Here is a 22,850-nt window from a genome sequence, read left to right on the forward strand (position 1 = left end):
GATTGTGTGTGCTTTGAATCGTCAACCTACTACTAGCACGACTGACGAAGTGACGAGAGCCAACCATGGCGACTTTTCTTGCTCGGCTTTCTTTTCACCTTTCCTATGCTCTCACGAGTTAAAAAATGGAGGAGCAAATCGGATAACGATTCAGCGAGTGGAGAAGACATCCAACTATCCAATGCTTTCATCAATCGTCGTCGTCGTCGCATCGTCGATCCATCGGTGTCATCGTCCACAGGGCAGCAAAAAACCCTGTGGTTTCTTGTGAATCTGACACGAAGCTGTTTGTGACACAGGCTGAAACTGTGAGCATGGCCTACATCGGAATTCTGAAGCGATGACAGGACAGTATGATACTGAAATTTAAGTAGGTTTAGCTCGGTAATGACGGCGACTTCCAACTGATGGTGGCATGCATTGAGCTAGCATGCTCTTTGAATCTGTGGTTCATCTTAGCTGAAGCAGGATTCAGGCTCCATTACTCTATGTCTTTTGAAAAAAGAAAAGAAATCTTGCTGGAAACAGGTATCCTTAAAGAGAGATATGACATGGTTGATGATGCTTTTTGTTAGTACCAAGTAATCAGTTTTTTTAAGGTACTTAACTGTCTCGTGCAACTGAAAGAAAGGAAAAAAATTCAGAGAAACAGTGGTAGCAACAAACAACACCCAGTTGATCTGTCAGCTAAGGAGAGTTCAGAGTTTCAGATTTTAGAACAAGATGACTCTTGGTGCAGTCGAAAGGGAAAAGGGAGAGCGGTGCGCTGACTCCCACAAATCGCGTAATACTTTGCACTTTGATCCTCGCATGTCCCGGAGGCCCAAAGTGCTGCTGCTTTAGATCATTTGTTTCTGCACTAAAGAAAAAAAGAGGAGATTTGAAGCTGACAAAGTTACTACTTGCACACATGGCACACATGTAAATGTAATCACAACGTAAAAGCTCTAAGGAAAAATCTCTAAAGAATCTCTCCTACAGAAAATGTGATATTTCTTAGATAATGAAAATGGTTTACATATCCGGTCTTTGCCGACAAGCACACAACCAATTTGTTTAAGAGATTTTTTTTTTTGAAAAATGAGTGATGGGACAAGTTCCCAACTCCTCTAAGAAGATTATCATCAAAATTAAAACTTGAAAGTTAAGACAAATCATATAGATTTTAGCAAGTAATTTTGTTGGTGCTACATCATCTAAAACGGTACAAAAGATCCATGGCTACCAATTTTAAAAGTACAGTACTACTTCACACAGTATTCCGCTCCTCCTGTGATTATTAGATAACCATACATAATTTCAAGATCATACTATACTGTATATTAATTTCTTGTCTCTCAAACAAAGTCAGATCTGCTTTTGAAATTCTGCATGGTTGTATAATATCGCCTTCAACTTTTACATTCTGCTGCATGCATGATGCCATGGATCTCCAAGAGAACACTACTTGGAATCCGGAAGAGATCAGAAATGGACCCTACATAGGCAGATATGCTGAAAGAATCGCTTCAAAGAGATATGCAAAAAGAGAAAAACTTTGATTACCAAATGCTATTATCGACAGGGATTGTTCATTTTGTTCTTTCCAGCTATAGTAATCCACCAGCGCACCCGGTTTCATCAGTTGGATCGACTTTTCCGCGGTAGAAATACCATGCTACCCAGCTTAGCTTATAAGCATTTTTAGTTTTCTATTTATTAAGTTCTACACCCTCCGTTTCTAAGCACATGTTTGACCGTTTATCTTATTCAAAAAATTCTGTAAAATATGTAAAACTATATGTATACATGAAAGTATATTTAACAATGAATCAAATGATAGAAAAATAATTAATAATTACTTAGTTTTTTTTAATATGATGAATGGTCAAACATGTTTAAAAAAGTTAATGACGTTAAATATTTAGAAACGAAGGGAGTGCTTGATAGCTTCACTAAAATATTCTGAATTTCCCTTTCTTAGTAGTGATCCACCAGCTTTGGCACACAATTCCGCCAGCTAGTATTTCTGCTATGTATCCCGATGACCGGGGAATATGAATCTGCATTTCTGCTTTAGCATTATCATTGCATCGATTCTTTGTTGGACTTGTGATTCTTTCCAAAGATAATATAATCCTTCTTTAGTAAGTGTAACACACCGCCTCAGCCCACAAAGTCCCTGCTTATCTTTTAAATCTGCCTGTTGCAGAAAACTAAACATGTTAGCTATGCTTTAGAATAGCATTTCCATGCCACAAATAACAAGTGCCTTTACAGTGAGATTCTGCACTTCTTGTAATAATGCACAAAGACCATTCTTTGTCTCGAATTTTTATTAGGATTTTGAAACCATTTGCAGGTATACTTCTTCATGATGTTTTGGCTCATCAACGTGTTTGCTATGCAAGTTTAAAACTAAGCTGATGCTAATATAATTCTGTATTTTGTGACAACCTTTTCTTGTCAAATGTGGATGTCCACTGGAGACAATGTTGTATGATTGTATCATGAAGGCGATTTGAAGCTACTGTTCATTTTTTATATGAATAGCTCACGGTCTGATTTCCCATCTATTCTTGGTCACCATTATCTAAAAAAATGTTCTTGTTCACCATGTGAAACATCTTTTATCTCCGTACCAAATGATTCTTCAGTCACTGTTCTACGTAACGTACATCATACTTTATGGTTCGATCAGCCGATCACTATTGCTGCATAGTTGGCACTTGGCAGTTCATGCTCTGAACTTCTGAAGAGAGAAAGCTGCCACTAAAAATTTATCAGCACAATCTACATTTCTACCACTGCTGGAAAGGAAATGAACAACGGCTACTAATAAAAACCTGTACCATCTTTGATTCTGATGTGCAGTAACGTGGCAACAGTTGATACTAAAAGTACTTTTTTTTTATGGTTCAACTCATTGGCGACCAAATTCAGACACGATCTACTACAATATTGCTACTGGTGGTAGTGTTGAACCTAATTAATTAGCACCTAACAAGGTCGTGACAGGACGTACATTTGAAGTTTACTACGGGGCACAACACTCATAGGCTAAGCACAGCCTGTTGTCCGTTGTTTTAGCTATTCCATTTCAAGTAGTGGATGGCACTAACCATATTTAAACTAAACACTGTTTGGTTACTTTTGGGTGCAAGATTTAGTCCGTGTGATACCCAGTTAAGGCATAAAATTTGACTAATTCAAGTCGTTTGCAATGTTTTATCTGATTGAAAGCCACTGTATACCTTCTTGATAGAACATATCCCATTATCTCAAAAAAAAAGTGTATGCCTATAAAACTCAAGAATATCATCATTTGTTAAGTTGTACTTTCATTATCTAAAAAGGGAACATCAGCACAGTTTTGATATTGGATATATGACTTCATGTTGACAAAAAAAATATATTGGTGAATACTGAATACTTGGTCCAGTAACAGTGCAATGTTTATGACCCTTAAATTCTAGCAGCGAGGTGCAATAACCCTCACTTGCTCCTCTCCTTTCCCTTCATTTTCTTTCATGAAAAAGATGCGGCCATCACTTGTGAGGGAGACAGACACCTGACTAGCTGAGAAGAAAAAGATCAAGAAACCCAACCCCTCCTTGCTGCTCCAACTCGTGCTATATCATCATCTCTGAAGCCTCCGCAGAGTCAGAGATAGCTCTATCAATGGCACTGCCGTCGTCGTCTCCGACGACGGCGACGTTGGATAGTTGCAAAGATCATCGTCGGTTTCGGAGGCTGTCATGGATGGAGGCTAGCACTTCAGAGGAGGCAGATGATGCAGTGCTGCTGCTGCACGAGAAGAGCAAGAGCTGATGGATTTTGTTGGAGCTGTGTAGGCAAGTCTGATGCTTGGCTGATTTTCTCATACCGTGTTCTTGAGAGAGGCAATCCTTTTCCCTTTCAATTCTCTACCTATTAATTTCGTGGTTCAGGTTTGTTGTTCATTTGTGATTCTGTGCTGTTCGATTGTTTTTGTTCTATATACTTCTGTAAAGATCATTTGATGGTATTGGTCTATGAATAATCGATCTGTGATTGGGTGCATGAGAGATGCTGTGAGGAAAGTGGGTTTGTTACTTTGTTTAGAGGTTGTAAAAAAGGGGAAGTGAGAGTGACGCGCGAGAGAAACTCAATCATGCACAAGCGATGATTTGTGCGCATCTGAATGACTGAGTTGGCGCATCCTCGTGAGCTCCGGCGAGTCGAGTTCCGTACTACTCCCTCCGTTTCACAATGTAAATTATTCTAGCATTTATATATATCTAGATTCATTAACATCAATATAAATGTAGAAAATGTTAAAGTGACTTACATTGTGAAACGGAGGAAGTAGTATCCTTCTTGCGTTTAGTTTAGTACTTGTGCATCCGGAAAGTGGAACCCCCCTCCTCTCCCTGACCTTATGTTTGCCTCTGCATATCAAACTTATACTCTTCTATCAAGATCTTTTTATTAGAGCCAGCAATCAGTTATGGCATGCACCGAAATTTCTTTCATGGCTCGATATAAACACTTCATGCAACGTTCCTACTCGAATTATGGAAACTGTGCCTGGTCCCATCACTTGATATAACTTAGCCAGACATATAAACCATTTCTATTATAAAAAAAAATGGAAACAGTGTCAGTGTAATGCGCTGATCTTTTGGAAGACTGTGTTCTGATACTGCACCTGCGCTTTGTAATGTGTTCTTTTTACGCAATTTATAATGTGTTTAAATAACTGTAATACTGCTCATGAAAAACATGCATGTGTGTGAGGCAGGCATACAATGGAATCGAAATGCAGAGAATTTCTGATACTCCAATCGTCTCTAAATATAATCTCTCCATTCCTAAATATAAGAGATTTTAATTGGATGTGATACATCCTAATACAACTAATCTAAACATGAAACATATCCAACTAAAATCTTACTATTTAGGAACGGAGGGATAGTAAATAGACCTAGGATGACAAGAAGGGGGCGAGGGCGAGGTAGGTAATAAGGCTATATGACTTTGCATGAGTAGTACTTGATCCTGAGATCGGCGCCGCCGACCGACCAATGCTGCAAGTCTGCAACACTGCGTTGTTGTTGTAGGCGAAACAAATCCACAATGATGGCGCACACCAACTGAGTTGAAATCCACAACGAGCGGTACGACGGCGCGGGTCCGTGCTGTGCTGCGGTGCGATCTGATGCCCCGGTTTTTGCCCTTGGCTTCTTCACGTGAGCCATCGCCGTCAGCCACCCAGTCGGCGCACATGGAGACGGCCCGTGCCCGCGGCTGCCGCGCCGCATGGCCCCCGCGCGAGCCGCGCGCGTGATCCACGCATGGCGCCTGGCAGCGCAAGGCTAAGCTAGAACGGATCAAGCATCCGACGCCCGGCGGCCGGCGGCTCGGCCAACCTCGCCGATGCCGCGCCGGCCGGAGCACTCGTTTGGAGAAGATAGGAGAAGAAACCTTATCATTTTCGTACTCACGCTTCTCGAAACTGTCTGATTTTTTAACTCTTCTATTTGAATGTGTTATTTTTATAATTTTTCAAATTTAAAATAGTTAAATATACTCAATTAGTCATACGCTTATGATTTATTTTTGCACGCCTTCTCGATCTTCAACCTTCCCCTCTCAAACCGTCAGTCACTGGAACAAGTGTTCGCTGTGCGAACTATAGACATGCTTGAAGTGACAATGGAGAATCTGCAGCAGATCATCTGTTCACCGGATTGACTGTCTTGAGTTGTTCCAGTCTTGAAAGGGATTTAAATAGACAGGTCATGTGACGCACTTGCAGGAGCAAGCAACAAACAAAAGCGGGTAATCAGAGAGGTACTGTATACGCAGTGTCAACCCGATCCTTCTGATCATGCAAATGTAATTATGATTTGACTTCAATATTCAAATCCAAAGCATAACATCCAACAAGGGAGTCCTCGAGTATATCAGTATATGGGGTTTTGCTTCTTACACCACGAGAAACGCAAGTTTCAGTTGGCCAGTGAACTTAAACCCCTACAAAATTACAAAAAAAAATGTTGATCTGCATCAATTTACACCAATTCAGCAGATGTGCTTGGTTAAATTTTCCAGTTTGTACCATCACCTGTTAACCAAAGCACAAATCAATCATGTGACTATTCAGACTCTGGCTCGCATGGTCTCCATACTGTACCAGTAGGTTCATCCATGAGGGCTATGCCTTTGCTGCCTAGCTGTTTCCTGATTTGGTCAGACACATCAAACTGCTTGTTTTTCCTTGCAGCAGTTCTCTGCTCAATTTGCTCCTGCAACAGTTCTTCAGTCAACCCTGCTCTCTTCAAAGCTTTATCCTTAAGTTGCTTCAGTGCCTATGGAATTCAATTTGTCAATATCCATGTAATCACCACAAGAGAAAAAGCATCCATGTAATCACCACAAGAGAAAAAGCATGACTAGAGTATGGTTTTAGGTACCTCTGCCAAGGAAGAAGGTGGCATCAGACCAAGGATAGATATTTTATTTTTAATTTCTGTCTCAAGTGCAAACATAGCTTGAATATATTCTTCTGGTTGTTTCTGTGCCTGCTGCTGCTTTTGCTTCTGCTGCTTCTGCTGTTGTTGTTTCTTCTTTTGCTGCTCTAGCTTCTGTTGCAACTTCTGAAAGTGGCAACACAGTAGATGAGCCACAAGCAAATGAAGGATAGTGCAACAAGTAAGAACCAACAAATGAAGAAGCAAAATCAGAAGAATTAGCATGCCTTAAAATCATTCAAATTGCTGTTAATTGCCTTCAGCAAGTCAGTAAAGCCATCCAGAACATCTGTTGTTCTAAGATCATCCGCCATAGATTCCAAGAATTCTGAATGGTGCTTGTTAACCATATCTTGTTCCTCAACAGGGACCGGGACAGAGATATTCTCTCCACGATATTGAGACAACACTTCCTCACAGTCATATAAAGTCTGCACAGAATTTATTTTAAGCGAAGAAAGAAAAGAAGATAATTTAATACCCAAAAATCCTCATAATAACTGATTGGGTATTAACTTAGTGACTAATATTAGGCAAACCCAACACCTGATATATGTAGTAGACACGATCAGATGCTATCTCAAGTGCTTTGTCAGAGTGATTCACATCTCCTCTGTAATGTGTGCGCATCAGGAAAAACCTCAAAGCCATGGGATGGTACAGATCAATAATCTGAAAGAGAACAGCTGTCAAATAACCTAAAAGTATATGCAAATCAACAACAAAATTAATTGAAGAAACAGCAAGGAATTCACCCCTTACATCTCGGATTGTGAAGAAATTTTTATCTGACTTTGACATTTTCTGATCATCCTTGTTAACAAACCCATTGTGCATCCAACATTTGACCTCACTTTCTGGATAAGCTGCCCGGCTCTGAGCAAGCTCATTCTCATGATGAGGAAATATCAGATCTTTCCCTCCACCATGGATATCAAACACATGTCCTAAATAATGAGCACTCATTGCACTGCATTCAATATGCCATCCTGGTCTACCACGGCCCCATGGGCTATCCCAGAAAGGTTCGCCTTCCTTAGCAGCCTGAATACAATAATACAGAAAAGATAAGCAGAAAGTAACAATGTGCAAGAGATCTATGAATATCATAACATCAAAATTACCTTCCACAGCGCAAAGTCTGCAGGGTTCCGCTTTCTTGTATCGACAGCAACCCGCGAACCAGCAAGATTATGATCTAACTTCCTTCCAGATAAACTGAGATACTCAGGGAAAGTATCAACTGAAAAGTAAACATCTCCTTCCATAGCATAGGCTTTCCCATTCTCCATTATCTGCCCAAAATATACACAAGGTGGAAACAAATAGCTTTGTCAGAAACAAATAGCTTGTCAGAAACAAATAGCTTGTGAAATAGGAGTACAAGATGAAAGGGATATTGGAATATTATCAATTTTGTAGGTTAAATGTTATACACAAGTCATGCATCGTTGATCAAGCTTAGAGAGAATGAACAACAGTAAATATGTGAGTTTGTGTTCGAATAAGGCAATGTGGTTTGGCTCTAATTTGATCTGTCATCTGTGCAATAACAGGTAAACATGATATTCTAACAAGTTAGTATGTAGCTGGATTTGTATTATATGCAGCATTAGTTCAAAATACCTTGGTTATCAACTCTATAATATGTTCAATGTGATCCGTCACACGTGGCTCACAAGTTGGGGGTAAGCACTGGAGCTGAGCCATATCGAGAAGGAATTCATTAATAAACCGGCTGCTCAAGCTAGTTACAGTTTCACCAGCTTCATTTGCTCGTTTGATAATCTGCAAAATCAGAAGATATTTTCAAATCACCGCATCACTAAAAAAGAAAGGGAAAGAAGTGTATCAGACATCAGTAACAAAATTCAGAATGAGAGTAAATTTTGAGAAAGATAGAACATACCACATATGTCATATATCTTGATTCAAAGTGTTGCCATGAATAGAAAATATAAAATAACAGAACCATGCAAGTGCTAATAGCCAGTCCTGTATTTGTGGTTCAATTTCCAAACCTGGTTTCTGCTCTATGTATCAAGTGCTAAAAGCCAGCCAGTATTTGTTGTTCAATTTCCAGACCTGGTTTCTGCTCTATGCATCATGCATCCATGACAATGACAAGTTGCCAAGGGTGAGGGCAACTAAGGAACTGGCAATAGCAAGCAATCGATAACTAGTTCAATCATAAAAAGATAGCTTCTACATAACTCATTCAATATACGAAGGACAATGTTCCTTCCATTTTGTCAACTACTGATGCATACCACGAGAAATGGTGGAGACAAATAATTACCTTGTCATCAATATCAGTGAAGTTGCGCACATATTCGACCTCGTACCCCAAGAATTTAAGATACCTATATGAAATAGAAAACAATTTTAGGACAAAGTAATTTACCAAAATGTTAGTAAGAGTAAGCATCTCACATTATGCCTTATAAGCTCAGAACTAGCATTATCAAGAGTTTGATCTATTGTATACGCCAGCGAACATGCATATAGATTCTATAGTAACCACAGGAACCAAATGTAGTCACCAGACAAGCATATCACAAACCATATTACCATAATGGTTGGCTGATATTCCTAGATCACTTTCCAATTGCGACCACCACAGATCCAATAATCCTACAACTAACAAACCAACGGGCTGCTACTTACTGAATTAAAATCCTCTTCCTTGCACAGTCATAAAGCAATAAATTCCGCATTTCTAAGCGGAAATTCCACCATTTTAGACGCATCGAGTTGTAGGTTTACAATAACCGATCCCTAAAGTAGAATTGAGCATCTTGGCAGCCGTTGGAGCGCCAGATCGGGGAAGTGTGTTACCTGTAGAGGACGTCGAAGGCGACGTAGGCGCGGGCGTGGCCGATGTGGCTGAAGTCGTAGGGCGTGACGCCGCACACATACATGCGGACCTTCCCCTCCACAAGCGGCTCGAAGAGCTCCTTCTTCTTCGTCATCGAGTTGAAGAGCTCCAGCTGCGGCGTCGGCTTCGCGCTCTCCGCCATCGTGAGAGCGGAGGGGGAGAGTGAGAGGGCTGGACGCCGACGAGCTAACCCTAGAACTGGCGGCGGCGGCGGGGGCAGAAGCAACTGCCACAGCAGGGGTAGAACTTGAGAAGCGATGGGAATTTTTGGGTTGAACCCCTCACTATCTTTTAATTTGGGGGGTTGTCGGCCCCATTGTATGGCTTAGAGTATTAACGAGAAGTAATTTTTACGGTACGGAGGAGTATCTGACTATCTGCTTCGTTCCAATGCAATAAGAACCCTGTACTTCAGTGTATTTCTAATGATCATTCTTTGCTCATAGATTATTCTGCGAGAGAGCTCAACTTAACTCCGCTCCTATTTTTGGTGAAGCTAAAATTGTTTGGGTGAGCAACTCCAAGAGAGTTAGAGCGGGGAGCTGTGCCCTAATACTTCTTCCGTCCAAAAATATAATAGATTTTAAAATATAATATTATAATTATGAGGATAAAATTCATTATATTATGGTACTTTCGTATCTGAATTTTGATGTGCCCTTTTGGCCGGCGAGATATCAGAACACAAGAATTTTGCAAAACAATAGTTCAATTGCTATATAAATCCGGAAAAATTGCCACAGTAGCTTCATTCTTTGCTTTGAGTTAGAAGTGGCTGAAAGTTAAGATTAAACTAATTCTAAACGGACCAGTCACAGGGAACTCGCACATTTATCGAAGTAGTACTGTTCTTGGATTGCTCGAGCAAAAGCGAAAATAGGCAAACCCAGAGCAAATCACAAAATCCAACTTGCACCACCTATATAGAAGGATTTTATGCATCCCAAATTCCAAAGTTCAATTCTACTACTTCAAGTTACAATTCTCTTGCAGCAGAATCAAAATCTGACAGCCACCTCATCAGTTAAAGATGTCCGCACCGCAAAAATAATCTAATCTAGTGAATAAATTTATCACACAATAACTTTGCATGAGCCGGAGAGTAAGCTAGAAACCCATCCCGCCCATGCCACCCATTGCGGGTGCTGCGGCTGCTGCCTCCTCTTCCTTGGGGATCTCAACAATAATAGATTCTGTGGTAGTCATTAGAGAGGACACACTGCAATAGAGAACAGACAGTAAAAATGTTGTCTCATACAAGAAAAGCTGGAGTTGCACATCATCAGAGTATTGAAAGAACTAAAATCATAACATAATAGGCTTCGGAAGCTACGACTTTAATGTTCATTCTACAATGACAAAGCTGATATTTCCACAATGCAGACCAAGCCACAGGAAATTTAAAGGAAGAATAGTTTTGGTTCAGATACTTCAGCTGCATTTTCACTATCGATATTTGTGTGGCATGTTACTCCCTAGAGAGGGGAGTGATGTTGATGTATAAGAATGAATATTAGGAAGAGTACCTTGCAGCATCCACCAGAGCTGTTCTGATAACTTTTAGTGGGTCAATGATACCAGACTTCACCATGTCAACGTATTCACCTGGGTTAGCAAAACAGGATTTAGATAGATCCTAGTAACCCACAGAGCAAAAGAATGGATGAACTCTGTGACACTACCTTTAGCAGCATCATAACCTAGATCAGTATTATCCTGTTCCAAAAGCTTGCCAATAATGACAGATCCTTCTACACCCGCATTCGAAGCAATTGTGTGCACTGGGGTCTGCAGCATTATCCAGCCATTAGATGGAGCAAGCAAGAGAGGAACAATTGAAAACAAAATGGGATTTGTAAACCTTCAAAGCATTTTGAATGATCTGGACACCAATCTTTTGGTCAAAGTTCGCAGTCTGCAATTTATCCAGGTCTTTTGATGCATACAGAAGGGCAACTCCACCACCTACGTAAATTAGAATCAGATATGATGCTCTGCAATGGTGATATGCTGCTAATAGTAAACTGCAGAAAATAAAATAGCAGCGATGACATACAGTACCTGGTACAATACCCTCCTCTACAGCAGCTTTGGTAGCATTTAGTGCATCAGTCACTCTATCCTTCTTCTCACCAACCTCCGCTTCACTAGCTCCACCAATCTAAAGGAAAGATCCAATTTTTTTAAAAAAAAATAATACCCATGCTCACAACTCAGGACAGTCACTAGAATCAGTAATAGTAATAGAATGTTCCGCCACTTTTCTTGTCATCAATACATAACCTAAATACGAAGCAATTACCAAAGACTTCTACTTCAATCTCCCGGTTTACACATTTAACTAAATATTGAAAATTAATAAATAGACTGCAATTTCAGATTAGCAAGACTTCCACTGACACAACATTGGCATTCTAGAATAACAAATTTCAAGTACAGATAATAAGGTTCACCTTTAGAACAGCAACACCACCAGAAAGCTTTGCTAACCGCTCCTGAAGCTTCTCTTTATCATAGTCAGAAGTGCTTAGCTCAATTGCAGATCTCAGCTGTTGGAAAAAGAATTTTACAGTGGTGTCACCATTAGAAAAATTTAGTGAGACACACGTGGCTTCATGTAAAAGTAAACTAGCATAGAATGAACCTGCTCAGCTCTCTCTTCAATGGCCTTCTTATCTCCAGCTCCATCAAGGATGACTGTGTCATCCTTAGATACTGTAACCTGTATTTTGTACACTCGTGTTACAGTTCTTTTAAGTTAAGAAGACTAACGCAACACGCAACCAACTAAGCACATATTTAAGGTGATGCTTGTAATTGAGCCACCAGCCCCAAAAAAAATTTTTTTTTTAGTTTTTAGACTTGTTTATGTTTTAATTTTATTAATAGACCTTTCAAAAAAATATTTCCGAAAACTGAACCTTTTGGCCACGGGCTGGCGTGGCAGCAGTGGTGGCGTGACAAGAGGCTACGTGTGGCGTGATAGAGTTATTTGGCCACGCCAGGCGGGCTGGCGTGGCCAAAAGGTTCAGATTTGGAAATACTTTTGGGAATGGTCTATTAATAAAATTAAAACATAAAAAAGTCTAAAAAGTAAAAAAAAATCCCCCAAAAACCTACCAGTTTATAAACATGGGTTCAAATGTTCAATCAACTTTAAGCAGATTAAAAAAGATTGACACGTACACTTTATAACACCTTTTGTTTTTTTTATACATTTCTAGTGCCAGATGATTATATTTTGTAGTGATTCATCAATAGACAAATTATTTTACCTTCTTGCAAGTCCCCAGCATCTGAGGCTCAAAATTCTCAAGGTTCATTCCAAGTTCTTCAGTTATGACCTAGTTCAATAGAAGGTGCAAAATTCAGCAAACTGGATATGATGATTCAAAAATGTGAAATGGGCAAAGGAAAAAAGATTGGCTTACTTCTCCCCCAGTAAGGATAGCGAGGTCCTGTAAGTTGGCTTTCCTGCTCTCCCCAAACCCAGGAGCTTTGACTGCACAAACCTGCATTTTCACACACAATGAGACCAAATAATATATTAACAACGGGGGTCACAAAGAAAAAGGAGGGACAGTACCAACCTTAATGCCTGCACGAAGCTTGTTAATAATCAGAGTACCCAATGCTTCACTTTCTACATCCTCTGCAACAATAAGCAGAGGCCTTTGCTTCTGTTTTAGCAGAAATTATGGGCCATCAGATTGCATAGAATATTAGATTGCAAAATGAGGTCATAACAACAAAATATCAGCTACACTAATAAAAAATACCTTCAGAGCTAACTCCAACACTTTCACCACAGCATGAAGGTTGGACACTTTCTTGTCATGTATCAAGATCAGTGGATCGTCTAGTTCCTGTAACAGATGAAATATATTACAACCAAGATAATTTCTGTTAAAGAAGTATATTAACATCAGCAGAAATACTTACACATTTCTGGTTCTTTTGGTTGGTAATGAAGTAAGGAGAGATATAACCTCTGTCAAGTTTCATGCCTTCTACAACTTCAAGCTCATTGTAGAGGGTGTTACCATCCTATCAAATATTTCATGAATCTTAGATCAAAATATCATGGCATCCATACATAGCTTGATAGAGCTTGCTAAAAGACTTAAGAGTATTCCATTAGATGCCCGGAGGAGACAACAAAATAAAGCAAGTATTCCATCACAGCTAGTCATGCTAGAAACTAGCCGCCAGAAGGAATAGGAATTCCTCATGGTGTATAGACAACACAAATATATCATGAGTGAACGACTAAAGAAACAGGTGCTGTATGAACCAAAAAAGACAAGTTTCTCGATATGTAAAACTAAAAGTAAAAAAACATGTGTAATAGCAATATGGCATAACACCCAGTATAGAAGTGCTAATTCATAGCTATGACAGATTTAAACTTCAGCCAATTCTTTTCAAGATGAAAATAGGTGGTCAATATGTATAATTGATGGGATAACTGTGCTGCAAAAATGCCAAGTTGTCCAGAGTGTTTGACTCACCGTAATAGTGATGACTCCCTCTTTGCCAACCTTCTCCATAGCTTTTGCAATGAGCTCACCAATTTCCCTTTCCCCATTAGCTGATATAGTACCAACCTATAAAAGAGAATAATGAATATATAAAGCATGGAGTGTCTTAGAGAGAACTGAGAAGAGAGGAAAAAACATGACACAGCTTTCTAACTCATTGCAGATCAGCAGTTACCTGTGCTATTTCCTCTGATGTGCTAATCATTCTGGCCATGCCTTTTAAATTTGTCACTACTTCATCAACAGCCATCGAGATACCACGTCTCAAATCCATCGCATTCATTCCAGCTGCTACAGACTTGCATCCCTCAGCGAATATAGCTTTTGTAAGAACAGTAGCACATGTTGTCCCTGAAAAATGTGTGAAAATCAGCATCTGCTTAAATGGAACCAATAGCATATACCATAATTCATTCCTCGTAGTCAATGTTCTCTGCAAAGCATCATCAGCAAAGCAATAGAATTAAGGAAAATATTAATATGATTAATCAAGACAGCATGAGGGTGACTTAGATCAATTCCAATCCATCATCAAACCTAATACAAGTCCAGAAAAGAAGATTGATGGGCAATATATGAGCATATGAGAAGAGTTAAGCCATACCATCCCCAGCAGTGTCGTTAGTCGCATTAGCAACCTGCTTCACAAGGCTTGCACCAACATTCTTAACCCTGTTACTGAATTCAATGCTCTTGGCAACAGTAACTCCATCCTTTGTAACTTTAGGAGCACCAAAGCTTTGCTCAATAACAACAGTGCGTCCCTGCAACATAGTTATATTGAGCTCAACATTGTTTGCATGATAACTCCCAAAATGTACTGTTAAAGATCCATAAAAAACTAAAAAAGCAATCTCACATAACAAAAATTCTATAACCCGCTAAAAGGGGACTACAATAATCATCAAATTTTAGTCCAATCAATTATCAGATATCTGAGTACAACGGTTACGAAATATGAAATTACTAGTTTTAATTATTATTATTTTACTGCTACAAGCAACAACAGTTATGCCTCCATACATGCCCTTCATCATTTTCACTGTCACAGCCTATATATGATGTTCTATACATGCCACAAGGCCCACAACATTACACCTTTTTAATAATCTAATGCATGTGGTTATGTTGTGGTCCGTATATGCACAAGCAATTGCAACAAAGAAGCATGCATCTCGCCCAAACCTAATATCAATTATACATGCACAATCTCCACTGCAATCAGACTCTCAAACCATGAAATCAAACCTGCTCGAAGACAGGACCAGAGTTTATACCTTAGGACCCATTGTCACTTTGACCGCATCAGCCAACTCCTCAACACCCCTCAACATCAAGGCCCGGGCCTCGACACCAAACTTGATGTCCTTGGCAGCATAGTTTCTATGCAAGGCGAGCCTACTCCCAATCTGCTCAGCACCCAAACGAAAAGCAAGCACGCAGATTACCATATAAGTTCAATCAGAAATTAAATCCAAACCACACAAGTGTGTATGGAAATAAGAGTGCCCAATCCATCACAATGCTAGAATCTAGATTAGCACTCCAATCAGCAATAGAGTAGGAGCAAACAGCTCCACGCTAACGCATCACTTTCCAAACGAACCCCGCTCACCTGACGAGCGCTGCTCCCGGCTTGACTGCACAAAGCAAAACACACAATTTAGCGACATGATTAACACAAAACCCCAGTGCGGCAATGGAGATTGGAGAGCGAGCGCCATGGATCGGCTAACTCACCGGGCCTTGGAGGCGAGGCTGGCCGCCGCGCGGTACATGGCAAGAGAGTAAGGAAAGGCTTCGAGCTCTCGGCTGGGTTCGGAGGCGGCTACCCGGAGACCGGCGGGGAGAGAGCTACTTGTGGAGGGGGAAAGAAACGCGAGGAAGAGGGAGAGGCGGGCGGGTGGGGTTTCTAGAAGGATCCATCCAACCTGACCGGGGGGTTTAGGGTTTATAGTAGTAGGCAATGGGCCGGGTTGTGGGCCTACATGCGGCCCATGTATCCAGCCAGTGTCACGGCCTAGTAACACTCATGGGCCTGTCTGAGAAATGGGCTTTGTTTAGCATACCATAGCCTGTTAGTACCTGTTTTTTTTTAATATATGACGTCATTGACATATAAGACCATTCGTCTTATTCAATATTTTTAAATATAAAATAATTAAGTCATGCTTAAAAAACATTTGATGAAAAATCAAGTCAAACTAAAATAAGTGATAGTTACATAGATGTGCTGAATAAAACTAATGGTCAAATATATCTCAAAAAGTAAACAACGTTATATATCAAAATACGGAGGGAGAGTACTATTCAAAGCTGCTAGTGGTTTGTGCAGATGCAGTGAGTAGAGGTTTAACTAATTATTGTGCAGCTTCAGGACAACTGGTCAACTTTATAGATACCATACATCTTCATCAACAGTAGCATCTTCATCAACAGCGTGATTGCTCCCAATAACCTCAACATCCGTAGCCTTGTAATTGCCCTCTGTAACATCCTTAATCGGTCGGTGAATCGGATTGCTCTGCGTATCCTCTATCCTACCAAGCTGCATTTCTTTCATGGGCTTGCTGCTAGGTTTGAACCCAGCGGTAGTGAATCCCCGCTTACCCAGCTTATTCTCACTTTCAACTCCGAAATAGCGTTGCATACTCTAGGGTCCAAAATCGAATCTATACATCCAGCTCAAATAATATATAAGTATAACTATGACCTTTGAGGAGAAGATGTAAGCATATCTAAAGTCTTCAAACCAACTGGGAAATGCAGCGCTCTCAGCGTTTTACGCTGCCGTGGCCATCGCGGGGTCGCGACGCGTGGACGCGCGCTGGAGAGCGGATGGATTTCACGGCCTCTCATGCATCCGCGTCGCCTCTGCAAATTTTGCAGAAAAGTCCTCTCTTTTATAGATATTTTGTTATACGTCCTCTCTGTTCTTTTCTCGGTTTAAAATATTGCGTTTAGGCCCGACAAAAAGAGGAAAAAAGGACTGCGCCCTGAATCCTAGAAACTGAAGGGCATTTTCGAAAAATTTCCTTTTCTTTCTCTCTCTCCCCTTCGCGAGAATCCCAGGCGCGTAAAAAAAAGGAAAAAACTCCCAGCCGCCATGCCCCTCTCATCTCTCTCGCTCTCTCCTGCGCGGCGCCTAGATTTGGCTTGGCCGTGGCCGCCGCTGGGTGTCCTCCCAGTGCCGTGGCCGCCGCCGGGTGTCCTCCCTACGCTGCTGCCATTCTCCGCTCGAAGAGGATCGATGTTGTGGATGGGTGGTGTCCTCGCAGCGCCCTCACTGCCGGTGCTCTCCTTGCTACGCCGCCGCCGACGCAGACTCGAAGGGGAGGCTATGGGTGTTGGATGCGGCAGCCGCGATTTCTTTGCCGGCGGATCCGGTGGCTCATCAATGGCGTCCACGCCAGCGGTTTTTCCTCAGTGGTGAGCTCCAGAGGGAAAGGGCAAGCTCACCCACCCTTTCTTTCTTCACAAATTCCCTCTCTGTCTGATCCAGATCCAAAGCTGATGGGAAAGTTCGATTTAGGACATTCAGGGTTGTCGGGTGTGTTGAGCTCGGTGGTGGCGGTAGTAGCAGCTTGGCGGCAATGGGAGAATTTACATGCAGGAGCCCAAAGCATTGATGTTTTCTGCTCTTCCCCACCACGGTTTGCCGCCGCCATGGATGCTGTTGACTCCTCACACGTCAGCCACGACTGGGATCCTGGTGAGTTTGGTGGGCTTTTGTGGCTGCTTGCCACCCTATCCGTTTGATTTAGGGGCTGTTTGGATGCCCACCTCAATTTACCACAGTTTTTTACCAAAGGTGTGGCAAGATACAAATTGTGTGGCTCAAAATTTGATGGCCACACTTGTGGCAAACTTTGGCTAAGAAAAGGGTCTATGACTAGTTAACTCCAAAGCTCGTCCCGATCCAGATAAAATATTCACCCCCAAGACGCATGGTTCTCAGGATACAATTTCGGGAATAAGAAACGAAAGGAGACAAGAACAGACCGGGAAAATGGACTCTGAAGTGCTGATGATGCCATGATGAATGGAGCAGCTCGTCGTGATGGAGGCGGGGTAGCGCAGATGAAGAAGCCGACGGCAGGGCGTCGACAGAGTTGTCCAAGGATCGAGCGTGAGAAGCCTTGCATCTGCATCGCCTCGCTAGCCTCTTCGGAACTGGTTGCAGATTGGCGGCGGTATCTTCTGTCCGTTAGAGCAAGTTTAATAGTATAGCCTACTATTAGCTACAATTTATTTATAGCCAATTCATACAATAGTTGCTTACTATACTATTAATATATGGTCCAACCTGTCATACACACATTGCGTATTGGAGTCCATACTACGGCTGGCTACATATCGGTAGTCCGCTGCTCTTATCTCTCATCTTTTATCTCATTAAAATATGTTTACAGCCGGCTAATAGTATGCTATTTTACCTGCTCTTAGAATGCTAATAAATTAGGCGATTAGCTCTCCAATCCGGGCACAGAACCAGAAAGGCGAAAGCCCCGCAATTAACGCATCATTTCCCAACCGAAACCTGCTCCTCTGACGAGCACTGCTCCAATCTCGACTGCACGAAGCAAAACACACATTTCAGTGGCACGATTAAAAGAAAGCCCCAATGCGTCGCTGCGCCATGGGAAGCAAGCGCGTGTGGATCGGTGAACTCACCGGGCTTGGGAGGCGACGCAGCCAGCCGCCAGGTACATGGTGAGAGATATAAGGAAGGGCTCCGTGCTCCCCGGGTGGGTTCGGCGGCGACCCGGAGAACGGCGGTGAGAGCGCTACTTGCGGAGGGGGAAGAAACGCGAGGGAGGCGAGAGCGGTTGGGTTTCTATATAGTTGAGGGACTCAAAATAGACCTTTTGTCCTTTCTAGAAGGATCCGTCCAGCTTGGATGAAATGGGCCGCCTTGTGGGGCCTCCACAAGGCCCACATAGCCATCGCCACTGTACTACTGTTGGCCCAGCTAGCCTCATGAGTCCCCTTGCTAAAGTTGAAATTACCTAGCTCTTGGAGGGCTTATCTGCAAAGGGGATCTCTGGTCTCGCCGAACCGCAACCCAACCCAACCCAACCTGCGCCGTGCCGGCCGGCGAGAGGCTTCTCCCGCGGCCGCACCGCCGTGGCGCTGTCCGATCCCCTGTCCCAGCACCCTCGTCGCATGTCCAGGTCAGGGGGCGCAGCAACCCATCTCCGGTAAACGCCATGGGGTTCCTCGAGGACTTTCAAGCCAGTGAGTCTTTCTTCCTCCGCCACGAACCCTAGGGCACTCGCCTGCGTCATCTGCTTTCTTGTATCTTCACACGCGGAAATGGATGGTTCGAGATTTCTGGGCATGTCGCCGATTAGGCGTCCCAGGCTCTTCAAGAAATTGCTCCTTGATAAATTTCGTTGTTAGGTTCCGTTGTGCAGTGGGCCTTGTTACATGATAAAATCTTAAAATAATATAATGACAGAATAGGACTAAGTGGTATGTAGGAGTAGGATTTTGCGTGCAGTTATACAACTTCAAATGAAGTGCTTGCTTTCTCGTTTCTGTCTGATTGTACTTGAAAAACTAGTACTACAATCACTAGGGTTGTCTTCATTGAAATTATTGTATGTGCCTCAACACAATAAATTTTGTTTTTGTGCCATAGGCTAACGTGATAAAGCAGCATTAAACGCAAGTTTGCTGCTTGCTGCTTTTGGCAATGTTCGAAAAAGTGGTAAGCATTGACGTGTGGTCGCCCACTTTGTAGCGCTTATACGGGCTATGTGACTGCTTAATGCTTATGTGGTACAAGGTTTGGCACCCATTCCTTGTATGTGGCCTTGTAGACCTTTTCTTAGAAACTATCTTCCAGTATGCAATGACATGACACAAATTTAGATGATGTATATGAACTTGGTAGTTTTGGTCGAGGATATATGACATGGGCAGGTACCCTTGTTTTCTTACCATATTATCTTTCTTCTGATTTCCTATTGTTTCCTCTTTTACTTTTATACATTTATGTATCCTTGCACTTGTCGATAAACTGGGATTTACACATTATAGCTGGAGCATTGGAGATAGGAAAGTGTTTGTTATGCAAGTGAAAAAATATGCTAGATTTCTTGCATTAAAATGTTCAAATCATTGTCATGTTATTCTGATTCAACCTGTTTCATGCTCAATTTTATGCACCATATGTTCATACATTGCCTCTTTGGTTACTCTTAGGTGTTGAAGCATTGCCAGCTATGCTGCAAAGGAACTATTCATTAATGCGGGAGCTAGATAAAAGCTTGCAAGGTATGCCGAGCTCTGTATGCTAGATTTTTTTTTACCTCCCAACTGAACTACTCTCTTCATATTCTCTTAATTGTGCATAACAAGCTAATCTAGGCAAATCTCAGATGCATCCCAGTCGATGTGTATGATATTATGCATTCAAATGATGATTTTATTTTGGTTATAATTTTGTAATACTGGAAGAATGCCCGCTGTTCTGCTTTCTTTCTGATTCCTGGTGTTCCTTTTAAAAAATAGAGTTATGCAACAATTAGTATTTTGTATTCTACCTGCACATCAGCAGAAAAATCCTGGTACTGATAACATTTTAATGCTTGAACTTTTGGCTTAATACCTATCATCTTAACTCATTATTATTTATGATTCGCCTCCTGAAACACAGTAAATATCAGTAGTTATCTGGGCGTGCCAAAAAAATTAAATGCAGTTGTCTATTAGGCTTAACACATAATATTGTCCAAACTAGGGCATGCCGGTTATTTTTGTTGTTATAGTGAGTGTAAATGTGAAGCCAATTTTATTTTCCAAATGGAACATGCAAGTTATGTCAAACTAAGTTCTTCAGCTTTCTTCCTTGGTAATAAGTTCCCTTTTGTGCTTCTTATCAGGTGTGCAAACGGGAAATGAGCAGCGCTGTCAGCAAGAAATAGAAGACATTAAGCATGGACTTGAATCTGGAAGTATTACATATGACCCGGCAAAGCTTAAATTTTCTGATGAAGCAATCGAGGAGCAGAAGCATTGTGTTCGAATTGCTGATGAGAAGGTGGCTTTAGCCAGTCAGACTTATGACCTGGTAAAAGTGTCCTGGTTACTTAAATACTATGCATAATAAAACTCTATTGTGCCATGAGCTGATGAGCATACCATGTTCATTTTCTTTTTTTATTGGTAGGGGGAGAACACGAATAAGATTTATTTTGTACAATGTTCTCTCTTTTGGTTCCAAATCTTATATCGATTTGTGGCATTAAAATTGTCACCGTCAAACAGAAAGAAAACATGCTTCACTATCTTATACCTTACCTTCTGTATAAGTAAAACATGCATAGATGACATCTTAGCTGCACTAGTGCTTTAGAATCCAAGTAACAGAAAACAAAATTTTGATTAGATTTGTCAAGAAATTCACATTTATAGTTTCTTCTTGCTAGGTTCTGCTGTATATGCTTGCCACAAAAAGTTCCTAAATTGTGACTATGCGAGATTTTGATCTTGCTGATTTAGATACATGGTGCAGGTTGATGCTCATATCCAACAGCTAGATCAGTTTATGAGAAAACTTGAAGAACTTCGACAAGGTAAGGAAGGACGTTTATGTAACTGAGTGGTTTCTTTTTGATATTTTTTTCCTTTTGGATATTTATTCTTATTGCTTCTGTACCACGCAATTCGATGAACAGAAAAGGAGGCAGCTACAACTGCTGCTGCTGCTGCTGCTGCGGCGGCTGCTAGTGTTGCTACAGGTACGCCTGTTGCTGCTACTGTAACAGCTAGCGCTGGTACTTCAACTGCTGACAATACTCCAAAAGGTGGAAGGTCTAGCGAAAGAGGCCGAGGGGGTCGAAAGAAGTATGTTCTGCATCTGAATTATGTCATTAACTAGTATGCCTGCCATATTTTCTCGCTGTGATGTGCAAACTCTCATTTGCAGGACTGCTAAGGTGCCCACTGAGCAACCAGCACCAGCCATAGATTTAGAACTGCCTGTGGATCCTAACGAACCAACATATTGCCTCTGCAACCAAGTCAGCTACGGAGAGATGGTCGCATGCGACAATAATGATGTACGTGTCACTTTTCTTCATTCACCTATCATTCCAGCTTAATGCATTCCGTTTGCATTCCCATGCTTTTGTATACTTTGTCATTGGGTGCCTTGCCATCTATTTGGCAGTGCAAGATCGAATGGTATCACTTTGGGTGCGTCGGCGTGAAAGAGCATCCGAAGGGGAAGTGGTATTGCCCAAGTTGCATTGGATTCCAAAAGAAGCGAAAAGGAAAGTGAAATGTGATCAACCCTTGATAGGAGGTAGCTTCTTGATGATAAGTGGTGATGGACGTGGGTAACAAAAACATAGTAGCTGGTACTGTGAAATACTGTTGTAGCTTCAGTGATGATGTACATGTTACCCCTGTGTTACCGAGGAAATGCTGTAGGCGTCTTAGAGTTAGGGACCAGTCAATCATGAAGAGCAGTTGTGCCTGTATTGGTGTATCTTCATTGCCTTTTTTTGGTGGATGTGTAGGTTGTAATTGTAATCTATCCCTCCCATGTGGGCTTGATGCAATCTACACATAAATCTGTTTATAACTAGCCACAGAGTGAGGCCTAGTCTACTGCAGCTCCGCACCTTTACGGCTTTGCCGCTTTACACGCCGCATACGCGAAGATACAGCCAATGTTTTGGCTGTCACTTCAGCCTAATTCAGGTACTGGGACTTGGAAGTTGGAAGTATTTTCTCGCGTGCTTCCCCTGCTTTCACAAGCTTTTGTGAAGTTTGTAGACTTGCCTAACTCGTCAGTAATAAGATTTCAGAGGTTTCATACAATGTACTATGACAGTTTGACCTTGACAACGAGCTTACACAAGTACTCGTATAGTCATATCGGGCTTGGCATCCAAAGCTCTGTTTTGGACCGGGCTAAGCGGA

At 41.6% G+C, this 22,850-nt stretch overlaps 3 protein-coding genes across 7 annotated transcripts; 1 reads left to right on the top strand and 2 right to left on the bottom strand.

Annotated features, from left to right (window-relative positions):
• Positions 1 to 5,852: 5,852 nt before the first annotated feature.
• Positions 5,853 to 9,631, bottom strand: LOC9270000 (cysteine--tRNA ligase CPS1, chloroplastic/mitochondrial). 2 transcript variants are annotated; one of them, XM_015777311.3, is made up of 10 exons: positions 9,333 to 9,631; positions 8,794 to 8,857; positions 8,121 to 8,282; positions 7,619 to 7,789; positions 7,257 to 7,538; positions 7,041 to 7,166; positions 6,722 to 6,925; positions 6,438 to 6,620; positions 6,089 to 6,332; positions 5,853 to 5,997 (listed from the first exon to the last, which is right to left on the bottom strand). In XM_015777311.3, the coding sequence occupies exons 1-9, from the start codon at positions 9,512 to 9,514 to the stop codon at positions 6,120 to 6,122; spliced, it is 1,587 nt and encodes a 528-aa protein (XP_015632797.1). In that variant the 5' UTR covers positions 9,515 to 9,631; the 3' UTR covers positions 5,853 to 5,997; positions 6,089 to 6,119. The 2 variants fall into 2 exon arrangements, with proteins under 2 accessions (XP_015632797.1, XP_015632798.1); XM_015777312.2 differs by having other exon boundaries at positions 5,853 to 6,332.
• A 637-nt stretch (positions 9,632 to 10,268) lies between these two features.
• LOC4331590 (chaperonin CPN60-1, mitochondrial) lies at positions 10,269 to 15,793 on the bottom strand. The gene is made up of 18 exons (XM_015776545.3): positions 15,654 to 15,793; positions 15,529 to 15,553; positions 15,191 to 15,322; positions 14,518 to 14,677; positions 14,089 to 14,264; positions 13,884 to 13,979; positions 13,315 to 13,419; positions 13,152 to 13,238; positions 12,963 to 13,052; positions 12,804 to 12,884; positions 12,648 to 12,716; positions 12,017 to 12,094; positions 11,826 to 11,921; positions 11,434 to 11,533; positions 11,234 to 11,337; positions 11,055 to 11,160; positions 10,899 to 10,977; positions 10,269 to 10,591 (listed from the first exon to the last, which is right to left on the bottom strand). Exons 1-18 carry the CDS (start codon positions 15,689 to 15,691, stop codon positions 10,480 to 10,482), a joined length of 1,734 nt encoding a protein of 577 aa, XP_015632031.1. The 5' UTR covers positions 15,692 to 15,793; the 3' UTR covers positions 10,269 to 10,479.
• A 1,170-nt stretch (positions 15,794 to 16,963) lies between these two features.
• LOC4331591 (PHD finger protein ING1) lies at positions 16,964 to 22,512 on the top strand. 4 transcript variants are annotated; one of them, XM_015776546.3, is made up of 8 exons: positions 16,964 to 17,342; positions 17,446 to 17,625; positions 20,124 to 20,195; positions 20,804 to 20,991; positions 21,436 to 21,496; positions 21,599 to 21,767; positions 21,850 to 21,982; positions 22,093 to 22,512. In XM_015776546.3, exons 2-8 carry the CDS (start codon positions 17,580 to 17,582, stop codon positions 22,201 to 22,203), a joined length of 780 nt encoding a protein of 259 aa, XP_015632032.1. In that variant the 5' UTR covers positions 16,964 to 17,342; positions 17,446 to 17,579; the 3' UTR covers positions 22,204 to 22,512. The 4 variants fall into 4 exon arrangements, with proteins under 4 accessions (XP_015632032.1, XP_066165222.1, XP_066165223.1 ...); XM_066309125.1 differs by having other exon boundaries at positions 16,995 to 17,342; positions 17,455 to 17,625; XM_066309126.1 differs by lacking the exons at positions 16,964 to 17,342; positions 17,446 to 17,625 and adding an exon at positions 17,835 to 18,106.
• Positions 22,513 to 22,850: the final 338 nt, after the last annotated feature.

This window comes from Oryza sativa, chromosome 3 (genome assembly GCF_034140825.1).
Source record: "Oryza sativa Japonica Group chromosome 3, ASM3414082v1".
In the NCBI taxonomy this organism is placed as follows: Eukaryota; Viridiplantae; Streptophyta; class Magnoliopsida; order Poales; family Poaceae; genus Oryza; species Oryza sativa.

Excerpts from the sequence above, each read along its gene's own strand:
- LOC9270000 (XM_015777311.3), bottom strand. The coding sequence starts at position 9,514 with ATGGCGGAGAGCGCGAAGCCGACGCCGCAGCTGGAGCTCTTCAACTCG. Across the intron at positions 7,539-7,618 it reads CAGACTTTGCGCTGTGGAAG|GCTGCTAAGGAAGGCGAACC; the intron begins GTAATTTTGATG and ends TATTGTATTCAG. Across the intron at positions 7,167-7,256 it reads ATTTCTTCACAATCCGAGAT|ATTATTGATCTGTACCATCC; the intron begins GTAAGGGGTGAA and ends GTTCTCTTTCAG.
- LOC4331590 (XM_015776545.3), bottom strand. The coding sequence starts at position 15,691 with ATGTACCGCGCGGCGGCCAGCCTCGCCTCCAAGGCCCG. Across the intron at positions 11,922-12,016 it reads TTGAAGAGAGAGCTGAGCAG|CTGAGATCTGCAATTGAGCT; the intron begins GTTCATTCTATG and ends TTTTTCCAACAG. Across the intron at positions 10,978-11,054 it reads AGGTTATGATGCTGCTAAAG|GTGAATACGTTGACATGGTG; the intron begins GTAGTGTCACAG and ends TTGCTAACCCAG.
- LOC4331591 (XM_015776546.3), top strand. The coding sequence starts at position 17,580 with ATGGATGCTGTTGACTCCTCACACGTCAGCCACGACTGGGATCCTG. Across the intron at positions 20,196-20,803 it reads GCTAGATAAAAGCTTGCAAG|GTGTGCAAACGGGAAATGAG; the intron begins GTATGCCGAGCT and ends GCTTCTTATCAG. Across the intron at positions 21,497-21,598 it reads ACTTGAAGAACTTCGACAAG|AAAAGGAGGCAGCTACAACT; the intron begins GTAAGGAAGGAC and ends TTCGATGAACAG.